General features: G+C 38.8%; 1 protein-coding gene across 1 annotated transcript in view; it reads right to left on the reverse strand.

Annotated features, from left to right (window-relative positions):
* Positions 1-17,453, reverse strand: part of FGD6 (FYVE, RhoGEF and PH domain containing 6) — a 144,460-nt gene that overhangs the window by 16,744 nt on the left and 110,263 nt on the right. Inside the window, exons 10-14 of the mRNA XM_006871812.1 lie at positions 15,063-15,121; positions 14,908-14,979; positions 13,627-13,695; positions 13,067-13,150; positions 9,882-9,961 (exon numbers count right to left, since the gene is read on the reverse strand). Of these exons, the coding sequence (XP_006871874.1) occupies positions 9,882-9,961; positions 13,067-13,150; positions 13,627-13,695; positions 14,908-14,979; positions 15,063-15,121 (364 nt within the window). The remainder of the gene's footprint in view (positions 1-9,881; positions 9,962-13,066; positions 13,151-13,626; positions 13,696-14,907; positions 14,980-15,062; positions 15,122-17,453) is intronic.

Genomic DNA, 17,453 nt, shown 5'->3' on the forward strand with positions numbered 1-17,453 from the left:
TAATTTTATTATTAATACATATGGAAAAAATTGAACCATCATATGAGGGGGCTTTCAAAAAATTCATGAAAAAAATTCCATTATTTTTCATTTCATTTTGTCATAGATTTTCCAAGCTCCCTAGTAATTACAGCCATTGTCTGCTGTATTTTTAAGGACTTGGAGCCCTAGTGGAGCTGTAGGATAAACACAGGGGGCTGCTAACTGCAAGGCTGGCAGTTCAAACCCACCAGTTGCTCTACAAGAGAAAGATGAAGATTTTTGCTTGCATAAGGATTTGTTGTTGTTAGTGTCTTAGAGTCAGTTCTGATTCATAGTGACCCAGAACAGGGTTTTCCAGGCTGTAAATCTTTGCAGAAGCAGAAAGCCTCATCTTTCTCCAGCAGAGAGGCTGGAGGGCTTGAACTGCTGTCCTTGTGGTTTGCTTATCCATAGCCTCAGAACCTCTACATTTAGGGGTCTATGAGTCAGAATCAACTCAATGGTAGTGGGTTTACTTTTGTTTTGTTTTATGGAGTAGGTCAAGGAGACGTAGGAAAAAACCCCCACTAGCTTTCCCCACAATAATCAGTGTTAGAAATGTACCTGCTTATAAAATGGCTTAGAATATGCACTCATGTGGATATACGGAGATAGAAATCATTTACATATAAAATTTAAAAATTAGTGTATTTTTCTAAGTTTCATTATATGTAGAGGTCAAAAAAATGTGAACCACACAAAACCTGCCTTAGTTACCTCCCCTACTCTAACATTAGAGCCACAATAGTGCTGTGCTTGTTAGATGGCCTGAATCAGCTACAACTTGTGGAGCCCTTTAAACCATGTACCAGCTTTACAATCACTGGCAAGTTTGAGTCCATTGCTGTGACTGTTGTGGAGTGCCTTAGAACCCAGAAGTTCACCTTCCAGCATGATACTGGACAATTTTCTATGAGAAACCAGATGATTTTCATTGACTGATTTTTTGAGGTAGATTACCAGGTCTTTCTTTCCAATCTTAGTCTGGAAGTGCCCCTGAAACCTATCCACTATGGGAGAACATGCTGGTATTTGAAATATCAGTGGCATAGTTTCTAGCATCATACCAGTACACAAACACCACACAGTACAACAAACTGACAATAAGTGGTGAACTGTCACAACTAGCTACCATTAATAGATACTACATGTTAGCCAACTATGCAAAAATGCAGTACAAATGTCATCCCGTCTTATCTGTAGAGCTCCCCTATGGAATACACTGCATCTTACTATTCACCTAGCACCTCCAGCTCACCACTCACCAGCATCACTTACAGAAGAAGAAATGGAGGGGTTGTAAAGTCAGATATCTGCTTAAATGACAGGGTACTAAACCCCAAGTGTAGTTAAGGACTGACCTTCAGCACTAGGTCACCCTGGCCAGTTTGTGTTCGCGGATGAGAACACAATTAGAATGCATACTCAGGCTTCCTAGCCAACATTCATAAAACACTATATTCCTTCTCCACCTCCCCACTTCCCTTCCTTTTTTTTTTTTTTAATCTGGAAGAGGTGATAGAAAGCAGAGAGGCAGATAGCTAATTTGAGAATTGCTGTCTGATTTTCCTGGAGCTTGGGAACCTGGGGTATATGCGTCAACTGTGCAGATCATGTCACATATGCTGTTCCTTCATGTACTCATTAATGGTTCTCTCTTATGGGGGATTTTGCCAAAACTATGTTGACCAGCTCTTGATAACACATTTGTCATAGACCATACACATTTGCTGACAGCATGAAATGGAGACAATGTAACTATCAATTTATATAACCCAGGAATATGTATCTTCCTTGAATCCAAAAGCAGTTAAACCAAATATGCTTTTCATATAGAATTTGTACATTACCATTTGTTCCATTGTAACAAATGAAGTCTAATTTTCCCATTGTTGTTGCTGTTAGGTGACATCAAGTCTGTTCTGAATCATAGCAACCTTATGCACAACAGAATGAAGCACTGCTTGGTCCTGTGTCATCCGCACAATCGTTACCCTTGGGGTTGAGCCCAATGCTGTTGCCACTGTGTAAACTGATTGTGTTGGGGGACTTCCTCTTTTGTGCTAACCCTCCACTTTAACTACCACGATGTACTTCTCCAGGGAATAGTCCCTCCTGATAATATGTCCAAATAATGAGAGTCTCACCATTCAGGTTTCTAATGTGCATTCTGGTTGTATTTCTTTCAACACATACTTGTTTATTTTTCTAGCAGTCCATGGTAATTTTAATATTCTCCAACACTATAACTCAAATGCATTAATTCTTCTATAGCTTTCCTTATTCACTGCCCAGCTTTCACATGCATATGAAACTGCTAAACATACTATGGCTTGGGTCAGACATACCTTAGTCCTCACACTGACATCTTTGCTCTTTGATACTTTAAAGAAGTCGTGTGCAGCAAATCTGCCTAATGAAATATTTCATTTGGTTTCTTAAATGCTACTTCCATGACTGTTGATAGTGGATCCAGGCAAAATGAAGTCTTACAAAACGTCAATCTTTACTCTGTTTATCATGATGTTATTTATTGGTTCAGTGGTGAGGATTTTTGTTTTCTTTACTATGAGGTGCAACTCATATTGAAGGCTGTGATCTTTGATCTTCATCATTATGTATTTTAAGTCCTCTTCACGTTCTGTAAGCAAGGTCATATCACCTGCATATTGCAGGTTGTTGATGATTCTTCCTCCATTTCTGATGCCATGTTCTTCCTCATTCACTCTTGCTTCTCAGATTATTTGCTCAGTATATAGACTGAATAAGAATACAACCCTGGCACACACCTTTCCTAATTTTAAACCATTAGTGTCCTCTTGTTCTATTCAAACAACTGCCTCTTGGTCTATGTGCAGGTTCCTCCTGAGCATAATTAAGTGTTCCATAATACCCAGTCTCCACAATGTTGTCCATAGCTTGTTTGATCCAGAGTCAACACCTAAAGCACAGGTAAACATCTTTCTGATATTCTCTGCTTTCAGCCAAGATCCATCTGATGTCAAAAATGATATCCCTTGTCCACATCCTTGTCTGAATCTGACTTGAACCTCTGGCACTTCCCTGTCAATGTAATGTTGTAGTTGTTTTTAAATTATCTTTAGCAAAAATGTAATCTCATATGATATTAATGATCTGATGATTTCTGCATTCCATTGGGCCACATCACTTTGTAGTGGGCACAAATATGGATCTCTTCCAATCAGTTGGTCAAGTAGCTGCCTTCCAAATTTCTTGGCATAGATGAGTGCCTCCAGTGCTGCATCAGTTTGTTGAAAGAGTTCTATCTGTATTCCATCAAATGCCAGAGCCTTCTGGGATACAAGGATGGAGACATGGTTTGAATGGGTAAAAGAGGGGAAATAATGTTAAGATGTTTGGCTGTCTTTTGAATCTTGGTATCCTTTTCCTACTATTGTAAAATAGACACTTGAGGGGACAGAAATAAATAACCATAAACATCACCATAGAAAGCTTGTAAGTCCATCTTCAGCCTATAACTGATTGGAATACCTAAACTGGGGCTAGAATGTGCCCAGTGAAGGAGGCTTCCTGCAGAGCCTTTGCATTGCAAAAAACCAGCTGGAATCCTGATTCCCATCCAGAATCTTCTGAGGTGGGAAATTTCCACATGAAAGGACAAGCAGACCAACCTCGAGCAGGTAGAAGAACAGAAGATACTTCTTGAAAGAATGACCAGTAGGAAAAACAAAAACAGTAACAGCAGTCCAATTGACTACTATAAGAAAAAGCAAGTTGTTCCCTCGGGAGCCATCAAGGCAAGTGGTCAGGTCCCCTCAAGGCAAACCCCCTTCCAAGACTAAAACTCCAGGGGAATAAACGAGTAGGTATGTGGTCTTGCTGCTGACCATGTTGGTCACCGATAAGGGGAAGTGGGGGAAAAACAGCAATGAAGTTGTAAGCTAAGTCCGACCACATTCAATAGACTCCAGTTAACCTGGATTGAGACCTGGTTGGACAGCAGTATGATGAGATCTGGGGAGTCCTGGGCCCAGAGACATGGACATGGCCCCAGAGGACTAGAGCGGAATGTGAAGTGTCCAGCTGATAAGAAGTGAGGGGAGATGCACAAGAACACCCACGCTTGCAGATAGTACCCATTTGACCTGGCTTCAATGGCTGGATGATCAGAACACAACTAGAGGAAGAAAGAAGAGGAAAAACAGAATAATCCACTATAATTTGATGAACTTGACCTATACTTGTGGATGCAGTAGGGCAAAGGTGCAAACAAATCTTTACAGAGAGGGTCAACAAGGATGGGGAACTCAAACATTGGCTACCCAAAATGGGGGGGCTACAAAGGCAGAAGTGACTGGCTTACAAACTTTCAATAAAGAACCTAGTTCCAGAGGGTAAGGGGAAAAGTGGAATTTCCACTGAGTGGTTTCCAACCTGTCTGGACGGGGCTGATGAAAGGTGATGGGGATAAGACTCTTGAGGTTCAATAGGGAATGACTGCTATTAGGACTGACTGTGAGTGTTCAAAAGGTAAAGGTAGACATTTTGTAACAAAAGGAGGGGAGTGGTTGATTTTGCAGCCCAGGAGCAAAGGTCCCTGGAACCATCAAGGGAGAAAAGCAGAGTGCGGGACCCCATCCAGAGAAGCAGTGACGCCAGAGATGGAGGCAGAGATGATGAAATGAAGAGATGGAGTGGCTGGGGACTCTAGACTCAAGGAGGGAGAGGGGCTGTGTGCTGGCGGCCAGAAGGCAGGCAAGTGGGGTGTACCTTTTGGTTGTTTGATGATGCATGCAGGGGATTGTAATCATTGCAATAAAATGAAATACGATAGGATGAATGCAAAGATAATGCTCTCCCATGTAAACTATCAGTTGTAGATGTTTGGGTACTACCTTATTTACATAAAAACTTTAAAAATAGCCAGAGCCTTGTTCTTTGCCAATGCCTTCAGTGTACCTTTAACTTCTTTCTTCAGAACCACTGGCTCTTGATCATATGCTACCTTTCTTTGGTTACAGAGACGTTGTGTATTCTTTCCATCTTCTTTTGATGCTTTTTGCATCATTCAATATCTTGCCCACAGAGTCCTTCAATATTCCAAGTTGAGGCTTGAATTTTTTCTTCAGTTACTGCAGCTTGAAAAATGCTGAGCATGATTTCTTCCCTTTTGGTTTCCCAATTCCAGATCTTTGCACATTTCATTATAATATTTGACTCTGTCTTCTTGAGTTGCCCTTGGAAATTTTCTGTTCAGCTCTTTTATTTTTCCTTATTTCTTTAATTTACTTTTTAACATCTCTATGCTGGAAAGCAGTTTCAGAGTCTCTTATGACATCCATTTTTGTCTTTTTCTTCTTTGTTGTCTTCTCATTGTCCTTTTGTTTCCTTCCTGTAGATGTCATTCCATAACTCTTCTGGTCTTTGGTCATTAGTATCTAATGTGTCAAATCTGATCTCTAAATATATTCAAGGTCAAATTTTGGCTCTTGTGGACTTGTTTTAATTTTTTTCAGCTTAAGCCTAAAGGTGCATGTGAGCAATTGAATCCTCTGAATTTGCATGTAAGCAACTGACTTGTCTGTCAGTTTGAGTACCGTGGTGGCTTGAGTACTGCTGTGATGCTGGAAACTATGTCACTGGTATTTTAATTACCAGCAGGGTACACCCATGGCGGACATATTTCAGCTAATGATATAGAGCTTTTTCACTGTCTCTTCCCACAGATGTAGTCAGGTTGATTTCTGTGTATCCCATCTGGTGAGGTGCAAGTGTATTTGTTATCTTTAATGTTATTTTAAAAAGGTATTTGCAATGAAGAAGTCATTGGACTTGCAAAATTCTATCATGTGATCTCCAGCATTGTTTTGCTCACCAAGGCCATATTTTTCCAACTACTGATCCTTCTTTGATTCCAACCTCTGCATTCCAATCACCACTAATTATCAACACATCTTGAGTGCATGATCAGTCACAGATTGGAGATATACGAATTCTTCAGATTCTTCATCACTGGCTTTAGTGGTTGGTGTGTAAATTTGAATAATAGTGGTATTAACTGGTCTTCCTTGTAGCTATATGGATATTATCCTATCACAGACAGCATAATACCTCAAAATAATCTTGAAATGTTCTTTTTGATGACAAATGCTACCATTCCTCTTCAGTTTGTCATTCCTTGCATTGGCTGGGATGAATTTCCCAGGGGGATATCCTTCTAACTGAATATACTTCTGGTGTGCTATGCCTTGCCACAATGTGTACTACTTGTTTAACTGTGAGCTGTTACTCTAGGTTCAAAGGCCACATTACTAAAATTCAGTTCATTTCAGTGACAGCTATTGGGCACTCAACATGAACTCCTGGTGTGGATCAACACTGGACTGTGAACCACATGTTTGGCAGTTCAAACCCACGAGTTGCTCCTCAGAAACCCTATACAGGGTCGTTATGAGTTGGAACCAACTCAACAGCACTTAACAGCAATAACAACAAGGCCTAGGAATTAAGTTAGAAAATATACCTATTTTCATATATTCATATCTAATTTTTATGAGACATAAAAACAAGTAATTAACATATGAGATCATAAATGTTTGGAAGATAAATGTTGTTTATTGCTAACTGTCGGATTCCTGTCAGAAATCAGTACTTGTTTGAGGGCCAATGACAGACAATGCTAACAAGAGAACAAACAGAAGAAGGGGTCCATATTTTATATAAAAATCTAAACAGTTTAAGTTATTTTCATTTATATGATTTCATATGACTTTGTTACCCTTGAAATAAAAATAACATCTATCTGTAACTGGTTTTAAAAGTATTTCTGTGAAAAGAAGTGTTTCATACAAGCCTATCCTGCACTTCTGTTATTACATAAGCTTCATTATAAAAGACATACTTTTTGTTTTTCTAGTGTCTTCCTGGTAAGACTGAGTTTTGTGCATCTGATTCCAACAACAAGCACTTTGGCAGACTTGTGAATAAATACTTGCTCAGCGTGGAAGTGCAGAGATGAAGGGTCAATGTAAAACTTCAGCAAAGTCTGTCTATTTTCTCTCTCTCTGAATGCCTGACACAAAAGAATGTGTGGGGCCGAATTCAGTGACAGATAATTACATTTAAGTGAGAATAATAAAGACCTAGCCATAATCAATTCTTCTAATTCTCTAGTTACACAAATATAAACATGTATCAGAATTGTTCATTAATCCTGTCTGATATTAATCTGGAAAAAAACATGGAAACCAGGATATCTGTCTGATAAGCAACCAAAACAAGAAAGTAACTTAATTTTAATTTTAATAAAACAGAATTTTGTTTTTCCAAAACTTGTTGGAGTTAATAAATTTAAGCTCAATTAAAAACTTTATTTTCTTCTAGATATTCTCTCTTAAAATCTTTGCTAATAACTTTTGTGTATGTGATAAAAAAATATATAAATGCATTCACCATTAAACATTATTTGTACAATTCAGTGACATCAATTGCATTCATTCATACAACCATCATCACTACCCATTTCCAAATTTTCCATTACCCCTAGCAGTACCTTAATGGCCCCTAAGTAATGCCTCTCTTTTTCTCCCTTGTTCCTGCCTCTGGTAACCATTAACAAACTTTGATCTCTATACATTTGCCTATTCTATTTAATTCATGTAAGTATTGTTGTTGCTAAGTGCTGTTGAGTCAGTTAGAACTCATAGTGACCCTGTACCTGTACAAGATTTCCAATGTGGCAAATCTTTGCAGGAGCAGTAAGCCTCATCTTTCATCTGCAGAGGGGCAGATGGATTCGACCCGCTGACCTAGTGGTTTGCAGTCCAGTGCTTATCCTACAGAGTCGCCATGCTCCCATCATATAGGTATGATCCTACAATATTTTTCCTTTTATGAGTGTCTCATTTCATTCAGTAAGGTTCGTGTACGTTGTAGCATGTGAAGGGCCCTAATTTCTCTTGATATCTGAGTACTCTCCCTTCACAGATGTAGATCAGAGTTTCTGTATCATCTGTAGGTGAACATTTAGCTGGTTCTCACTACAATGAACTGTACTGCAATGAACACTGGTGCACAAGTATCTGTTTGCAATCCACCTTTCAAGTCTTTTGGCTATATATGTAGGAGTGGAATTGTTAGATTATATGGTAATCCTATAATTAACTTTTTGAGGAAAACCACCAAACTGTTATCCATAGTGGAAAATGCTTTTAAGAACCATGATCAAGTACTGTCAGAAGCCTCTTGTATAGCTCTTCATGCTTTTGTTCAAACTCAAAAAATAATTTCAGAGTCAGATGAACATGAGTTATTTTCACTCTCCAAATATTTCACTCTCCAAATAGTCTTATAGATACTTCAGGCAGCCCCAAGAATTATGCTTGCTCTGGAAGATAGCTGGGCCACACCCAACACTCAACACAGATATTTGTCTTCCTGTGATCTGCTGTCACGCAGCATGGCCATTCTGTTTCAGGTGAAACAGAATGATAGCATCTGGAAGCTGCTCTTGTAGTCCTCTGATTGGAGAAGGTTATACATTTGGGTCTGAGTCCTTGACATGGACACAGGTGAGAGCATGAATTGCAGTGTTGGATACACTGACCTAGGTTCAAATTACAGCACCACCGCTTACTCGCTGTGTAATTGTGAACATATTTATTCTTGGTGAGCCTCCATTTTTCTTATCTAGAAAGTCAAGATAATACCTATACCAAAAGTTATTATCGAAATTAAAAGAGAAACTAAGCATAAATTGTTCAGCCCTGTGCCTGATGCAGAATAATAAATGGGGCCAGCTAATATTCTAGTGGCCGCTAAGATCCTAGTTTATTTTAGTGGTGCAGACAGAGCTGGAGGCAGTTTTTCTCAACATTGTGGTTACTGTCAGTTACCTTGAGTTGGCATTAACTCACGGCATCCACTTATACAACAGAACAAAATGCTGTCCAGTTTCTCACCATAACATGGGTATAACAGTAGTACTTTACCTCAAAACGGTTGTTGTTAAGAGTTAAGGAATAATACATGTAAAGGGCTTAGAACAGTGCCTGGTACAAAGGAGGCTCTACAGAAATGTTTGCTACTACTCTTATTCTATCAAAGGTCGGGCCTGAGACGAGAGTCACAGGGATTCTCTATCCAGATCCTGCAGTGAAGCAAGTTATGGCTAGTGTTCCTTCTCCTTCACCACTCACACCTGCCAAGCATCCACACATCTGCTCTTCTGCCAATAACTCAATAATGCATGTGCACCCAATTTAATAAGTCGCACAGCTCCACATTGCCTAAGAACTTGATTTTACATTATAGCAACGTATTTTGATATGAAGTCATTGGAGGATCCATTTTGAAGCAATGTGGTACCACACACACGACAATGGGTTAGAAGCACTGAGACCAAACTCTGCCCGCCAGGAATCTTTCAGTGAGCTACTCACTTCCCTAAAAACTGTTTCCTCAGTTTTATTATGAGATGTCTTCTACCTTACAGGTTTGTTATGACCTTTAAAAGACGTGAAAATTTCCTAGAAAACTATAAAGCACTAGGTCTTTTTTTTTATTCTTTTAATATTATGTGTCATTATAAAAAATTTGAAATGTTCAGCTTTTAAAGTATGATCAGCAAACTGCTTTTCAGTATTTTTATTCTATTTAGAGGGATATTTTTATCGTCTTGCTCCTAGTACATTACCCCACTAACTCTCAGACATTGATCTGCATGGTAAATCATTGCATGGTATAAGGGAAGAGAAAAAAACAAAGGCTAATAGTTAATTTAAACATAAAATGTGCTAGAGAGATCTGACCTTGTAAAACTAAGGAAAATTCATTCTACACATTGTTTTTTAAAAATACAAACAAACAAAAACAATTACCTGGCTGAGAGAATGAAGGAACGTTCCACACTTTCAATCTTTAGCTCATTCTGATACGCTTCCTGAGTGGGTTTTCTGACCTAGAAGCAAACACAACATTCTCTACTAAACAAAACAAAACCAGCTCTTATGTACTTCTTAGCATAATTAAACATTTGAGATTAAAAGGGCAGTATTTGCCCAAGGACAAAGTTCAGAAGGGTTAGGGAAGAGGACGAATGGAAACCTGAGAAACATTGGGAAGAAGTGGGATAAGTGATATTACATTGTGTGGAATTGCAGTAAATGACTGATGTATGTATTGCTGAATGGAAAACTGATTTGCTCTGTAAACCTTTATTCAATTCACACATATACATAAAATCCCAATTCTGAAATGCAGATAGAGGTTCCCAATGCCCCTGGTTGCTGACTTTTACAATCTACCTTCTTAGCTAGTCTTATCCATCACGACTCTTGGTCATTTACTCTGTGCTTTAGATGAATTTAAATACCCCTACACACAGGACAAAGATACCACCTCCAAGCCTTTGCTCATGCTATTGCCTCACCCAGAATGCATTTTTTCCCATATCTCAACATGGCTAAATTGACGTATCCTTCAAGGCTCATTGCTTCCTCCTAAAAAAATCATTCCCTGTTCTCCCTTGTTCCTAGCTGCCAGCAATGGCTGGCAAAATGTCTTTGTCAATGCAAGACAATGTCTATGTCCTAGCCAAAAAAATTTCTGAACATCTAAAAACTTTTAACTGTGTCATTAAAGTAATATTTATTACTATCTACTTCATAAAATTTTTATTTTTATGTGACCTTGAATATATCCCACCTGAATTTAGAGATCATCTGAAGAAGAGTTTTGATACATTAAACACTAAAGACAGAAAACCAGATTTGTGGGATGACATCAAGAATAGCATACCTGAAGGAAGCAAAAAGTCATTGAGAAGACAAGAAAGAAGGAAAAGGTCAAAATGGATGTCAGAAGAGACACTGAAACTTGCTCTCCAGCACAGAGATGCTAAAGCAAATGGAAGAAATAAGGAGGTCCAAGAATTGAACAGAAAATTTCAAAGATCAGCTCGAGAAGATAAAGCCAAATATTACAACAAAATGTGCAAAGATCTAGAGTCAGAAAACCAAAAAGGAAGACTCTCAAGCTGGGGGAATGGAAGTAAAAATTCAAGCCTAGACTTTCGTTATTGAAATATTCTCTGGGCGAATTATTGAATGATACAGAAAGCAACAAGAGAAGATGGAAGGAATACAGAGTCACTGGACCAAAAGTAAATGGTTAATGTTCAACCGTTTCAAGAGGTAGCATATGATCAAGAGTCAAGGATACTGAAGGAGGAAGTCCAAGGTGCACTGAAGGAATTGGCAAAAAACAAGGCACCAGGAACTGATGGAATGAAAATTGATATCTTTCAAGAAAGTGAGGTGGCATAGGAGGCACTCACTCATCTCTGCCAAGAAATTTGGAAGACAACTATCTGGCCGACTGATTGGAGGAAATCCACTTTTGTGCCCATTACAAAGAGAGATGACTCAATGGAATGCGGAAATCATTGGGCAATATCTTTGATAAACCATGCGAGTAGAGTTTTGCTAAAGGTAATACAGAAATGGCTACAATCATGCATTGACAGAGAACTTCCAGAGGTTCAAGCTGGATTCAGAAGAGGCCATGGAACAAGAGATATCATTGCTGATGTCCAATGGATCTTGGCTGAAAGCAGAGAATACCAGAAAGATGTTTACCTATGCTTTATTGACTACGCAAAGGCTTTCGATTGCGTGGATCATGACAAGCCATGGACAACATTGAGAAGTATGAGTATTCCAGAACACTTAATTGTGCTCATGAGGAATCTGTACCTGGACCAAGAGGCAGTTGTTAAAACAGAACATGGGAACACTGAATGGTTTAAAATTAAGAAAGGTATGTGACAAGGTTGTATTCTTTTACAATACTTATTCAACTTGTATGCTGAGCAAATAATTTGAGAAGCTGGGTTCTATGAAGACAAATGTTGCATCAGGATTGGAGGAAGATTCATTAACAACCTGCGAAATGCAGATGATACAACCTTGCTGGCTGAAAGTGAAGAGGACTTAAAACAATTACTGATGAAGATCAAAGAGCACAGCCTTTGGTATGGATTACATCTCAATGTAAAGAAAACAAAACTCCTCACCACTGGACCAATAAATAACATTCTTATCGTTCTTTTCAACAGAGAAAAGATTGAAGTTGTCAAGGACTTCATTCTTCTTGGATCAACTATCAATACTCATGGAAGCAGCAGTCAAGAAATCAAACGATGTATGGCATTGGGCAAATCAGCTGCACAAGACCTTTTATAAGTGTTGAAGAACAAAGATGTCAGCTTGAAGACTAAGGTGTGCCTGATCCAAGCCATGGTATTTTCAATAACCTCATACGCATGAGAAAGCTGGACAGTGAATAAGGAAGACCCTAGAAGAATTAATGCCTTTGAGTTATGGTGTTGGAGGAGAATATTGAAAGTGCCATGGGCTGCCAAAAGAACCAGTATATCTGTTTTGGAAGAAGTGTAGCTAGAGTGCTCCTTGGAGGCAGGATGGCCAAACTTCATCTCTCATACTTCGGACATATTGTCAGGAAGGACCAGGTGCTGGAGAAGGATATCATGTTTGGTAAGGTGGAGGGTCAGAGAAAAAGAGGAAGCCCCTCAGTGAGATGGACTGGCCAAGTGGCAGCATCGATGGACTCAAGCATGGCAACAGTAGTGAGGACGGTTGGCCCAGGATCAGGCAGTGTTTCGTTCTGCTGTGCATAAGATCACTATGGGTCGGTACCGACTCAATGGCACCTAACAACAACAAATTCATAAAAAATTTTATGGTTAGTAGAATATTATATTCTCATTGAGTTGTTACACTTGGGGATGGAGGTGGGGAGGGAGAGAACAACAACAAAAATAATCCTGCTTTAAATCATTTTTATATATTCTACCAAACCTATTACCATGTTTTGTTCAGAGCTGTTCTCAGTAGTTATCCCATGAATGAATTGATGCAAGAATGAACAAATACATGAATAGTAGCATGCAGAGTAAAAAGTTAAGAATGTGAAAGAGACAATTATCTTAAGGCTTTTTCTCTATTTGGGTTTAAAAAAAAAACTAACTAGCACATAGACCCACCTTCATTCCAGCCAATGAAAGCATGTTGTTTAGTTTAAACATCCCAGACTGCACCGGCGTTGTGTACAACAGGGTATCATTAAACTGGAAGTAGAAGTATTTTATAGCAAAAGTAAACAAATTTCAATGATAAACGTATAGACAAGACACAGGAAGAACACTGTCTCTGCTAATAGCTATCTGAATAAAACAATTGTGTTTTACTAACAAACTAGAAGCACATAGACTTTTAAAACAGAGTATTGCTTCAAAGTAATTTCTGAAATATATGCTTCTTTTTCAAGTCCGCTAAGTACCACTAAGGCATTACAATCTGTCTAAATAAATAACTAATAAAAAACAATTCTTACGAATCAGAAATGAAGTAAACTAACTCCCAAGAGAAAACAATTTCCTGGTTATGCATCATAACAGATTATATTTCCCTGTACTTGAAATTCAAAGCTCCCACTAAAATCATTATTTGAATGTACTAAGCTTGTCTGTCTTGTATAGCTGTCTCCTTCCATTAAGCAATGATGCTTGCCTAGGACACACCAGAACCACACATGGCTTCTTACCAGGAAAAACATTCGGGGCTGCATGACTTTCCGGGAGAGCTTCATCAAAGTTCCTTCTTTCAGAAAGACCTGATTCATGCAAAGAAACACCCATTTAATCTACCATCATAGCACAGCTATAACATATAGACACATACACACACATGGTATATATGGGTTGCTGTTGTTGTTCAGTGTCAAGTCAGTTCTAACTCAGTAACCCTGTGCAGGGTTTTTGAGGAATGGCTGGTGAGTATGAGCAGCCGACCTTGTGGTTCGTAGTTCAGTGCTTATCCTATAGAGCCAAACAAGAACTACAATATACATATATATATATATTGATATGCATATATAGAGCTGTAGTATGCAATAGCCTGCTAACCACAGGGTGAGCAGTTTGAATCCATTAGCCACTCCAAGGGAGAAAGATTAGACTTTCTGCTCACATAATGATTTCCAGCTTGGAAACCTTATATAGGGTCGCTATAAGTCTGAACTGACTCAAAGGCACAAAACAACAAACATATATGTAAATCGACACAATAACTCTATAGTGTATATACTGGACAGCTAGCCACAAAGTTGGAAGTTGGAGCCCACCAGCCTTTCTGTGGGAGAAAGATGAGGTTTGCTGCTTCTGTAAAGACTGATGTCTTGGAGACCCTATATAGGATAACTATGAATAAGAACCAATGCAACTACATTTAACAACAACAAAATATATATGTAAATTGTTTTTTCCTTACACTTTTTTTTTTTTTAAAGAGGGGAGGTTGCCATAGTTTCCTTGTGATTATTCAGTCATAGTTTTATTTTAAACCCTATAAATCATTTAAGCATTGGACAAGCTAACAGAGTTTCATAAATCCAGTATTAGTCCCAGGGGTCCTCTGTGGTCTGTTGACCACTGCTGTGCTCTATAAGGAGAATCAGAATACCAGTTTTCTCCCTCTCCTAGTTTTTTTTTTTTTTTGAAATAGACATCTGATTGGAAATTAAAGATCATAAATGATATTGTCTGTAAAGCTATATGAAGTCAGCTGATATCACACAATAACATGATTCCATTTAATCAGAGACTTTGGGATCCCTTGCTGTCTCCTAACTGAATTGGACTTCTTGTCATAATGTCTGAAATCATGAATGCTTTGAATGGATAGAATGAATTTAGTTGATCCAGATTGAATCAATGAAGACTAACAATTGCATATATCCATTTTCATAACAGAAATAAAAATGAGCTACAAATGGCACCTAAATGCATTGCATTAAATTTGCAAAAGGTAGTCTAAAACACGTTACCCGTCCAGGCTGCACAATTTCATGGTGTCCATTTAGGCTGTACTGAATTTGCATAAGCTTCTGAAAATTGTCCTACAGAAAGAGAAAGTTAAGTGCATGAAGGCCCATTCTCCCAGGTTCAATTGTATACAAACAGCTGAAATCAGTATACTTACTCCTTGCTTCATGGTGTCATTGGCATGGTTAGCTACCTCTATAACAACAGCAAGGGCATCTAAAGAACACAGGAACATAAAAAGTGTTGGTTAGTACAGCTGAAAGGAACAGTGTGCAACATTAAGCAATTCCAGTTGGCAAGGTAGCTAATTAACAGTAGTCAGCATTTGAAGAACGTCAGTTATCTGTGACTAGGTAGAAACACTGATGACATGATTCCAAAGGGCAAAACTAAGGAAACTAATTCAGGAAAAAGCTAATTCAGAAAAAATGAGTCAAAGAAACTCTAAAGATAGTACCATGATATCAAGGTCAGGGTTATTTGTATTAAGATTTGGTTTGCAGTTAAGTTTACAGAGAAAAGGACAAGAAAGATCTCACCTGGAAGCTAAAAGGATCTGGTATAGTGTAATAGGGCTTTCTGTCAACTTGACTAGGTCAGGATTTCCAGAGGTTTAGCATTGGGACGTGCTTAGTTCCAAGGTGATGAAACCCAATATAGGCATAGTTAACATGAGTAGCTATGAACAGCCAATCAGTTGAAGGGATGCTTCCTTGAGGGTGTGGTCTGTTCCCAATCTAATGGACACTAGGGAAATACTCTCTCCTCTCTTCCCCTGGGAACCTGGGACTCATTTCCTCGATAATAAACTTTTCTTTAAATATATACATATGTTTCACTGGTTTTGCTTCTCTAGAAAACCCAGCCTAAGACAAGTAGAAAGCCAAACTGTTAAGAAGGCCAAGGCTTAGCCTTCTTCTCTTTGTCTGGTCCCAAAGGCAAGAGTTAGAAATGGAAATTTACTTGACCTTAGAAAACTGCAAGCACTATCCTGTGTGCCCTAGAGTGGTGCTGTAGGATAAACACTGGACTGGTAACTACAAGGTTAGCAGTTCAAACCCATCAGCCACTCTTGGAAATCCTACACAGGGGTGCTATAAGTCAGGACCAACTCAATAGCACACAACAAGAACAATCCTGTGAACTGGGTTATTTGACTTCATGGAACTATCTATGAGTTTTAGTTTTTGTTTATTAATCCGTTGTCTTTATCAAGGAGACCTTGGTGGGCCATTAAATGCTCAACTAATAGCTGACACACAGATGTTTCAAACACACCCAGAGGCACCTTGAAAGAAAGTCCTGGTGATCTGCTTCTGAAAGGTAACAGCCTTGCAAATGCCATGGAGTACAATTCTATTCTATAGCACAAGGGATCACAATGAAATCCGAATAAGTTCAACAGAATTGTTTTTTTGGTTTGTTTTATTTTTGCCTTTAGCAAAGTGTTTTTGAATGCCTAGAATTGCCATCTTCGTTACTAAGTATAAAATTTAAAAATCTATTTTGTCTGTTTTTGGGCTACAGTAGTTGTTAACAACCCAAGGCAATAGAGGTCTCCAAGGGGACATTTAGACAATTTTTGATAGTCACGATGACTGGAAAGGTCCACTAGTATATAAAGATATGAGTCAGGGATGCTAAATACTTGGTACAGTTCCTCACTAAGAAGAACTGTCCCATACACAAGATAGTAGCACTCACATTGAGAAAAGCTGGTAGGAAATCAGAGCTCTCCTGAGGCTAGTGTGGTAGTGATAACAGCTGTTGTTTTAAGTGCTGTTCAGTTGGTTCTGACCCATAGCGACTCTATTAGGGCTTCCGAGGAGCGGCTGGTGAGCTAGAACCTCCGACTTTGTGGTTTAAACCGACTTTGTAGTTCAGCGCATTAACCCACAGCGCCATAGTAGTCATCAACAAAATTGTGGTACTGTTTACTTGCAAACTAGTGTTCTAATGGATGGAATACTAATGGGTGGGGGAGGTGGTTAGGATAATATTGCTTCATTAAACAGTACAGGAAGAATGCGCTCTTTTAGACTTCATCTTTGATTTATAGTGTTTAGTCATTTCATGAACTCCTGATTTTAAAGCTTGAATAGAACTTGGAGATCATTTAATTAAATCCTCGCTTTTGAAAGATGAAGAAATAGGTACCTAGAGAGGCTGTATTTACCACAAGGAAAGAGTAGTGGAGAGCAGGAGGGGAGTTTCCTAATCCTAGACCACGTCACGAGTGGTGTTTTAGAATTACAGGATGACTAACTGCAAGCTTTGTGGGTCACACCCAAAAGCCACTCCTCAGAAACCCTATACTAGATCACTATAAGTCGGACCTGACTCGATGGCAATTTATAACAAGGAGAGCATGCTGGGTCCACTTGCTCAGGTGGGTGGCTCTCATGACGAACTTCTATAAGCATCTACTGCCCCCAGGACCATTTTAATTACTTTATCTACTTCCTCCATTTTCATCTGCTCAACATAGTTTAGGAAAGAGGCTTTAATTCTTCTTATGAACAAAACAGAATTTTGCATTGGTTTTGTT

Source organism: Chrysochloris asiatica, unplaced genomic scaffold (assembly GCF_000296735.1).
Source record: "Chrysochloris asiatica unplaced genomic scaffold, ChrAsi1.0 scaffold00174, whole genome shotgun sequence".
In the NCBI taxonomy this organism is placed as follows: Eukaryota; Metazoa; Chordata; class Mammalia; order Afrosoricida; family Chrysochloridae; genus Chrysochloris; species Chrysochloris asiatica.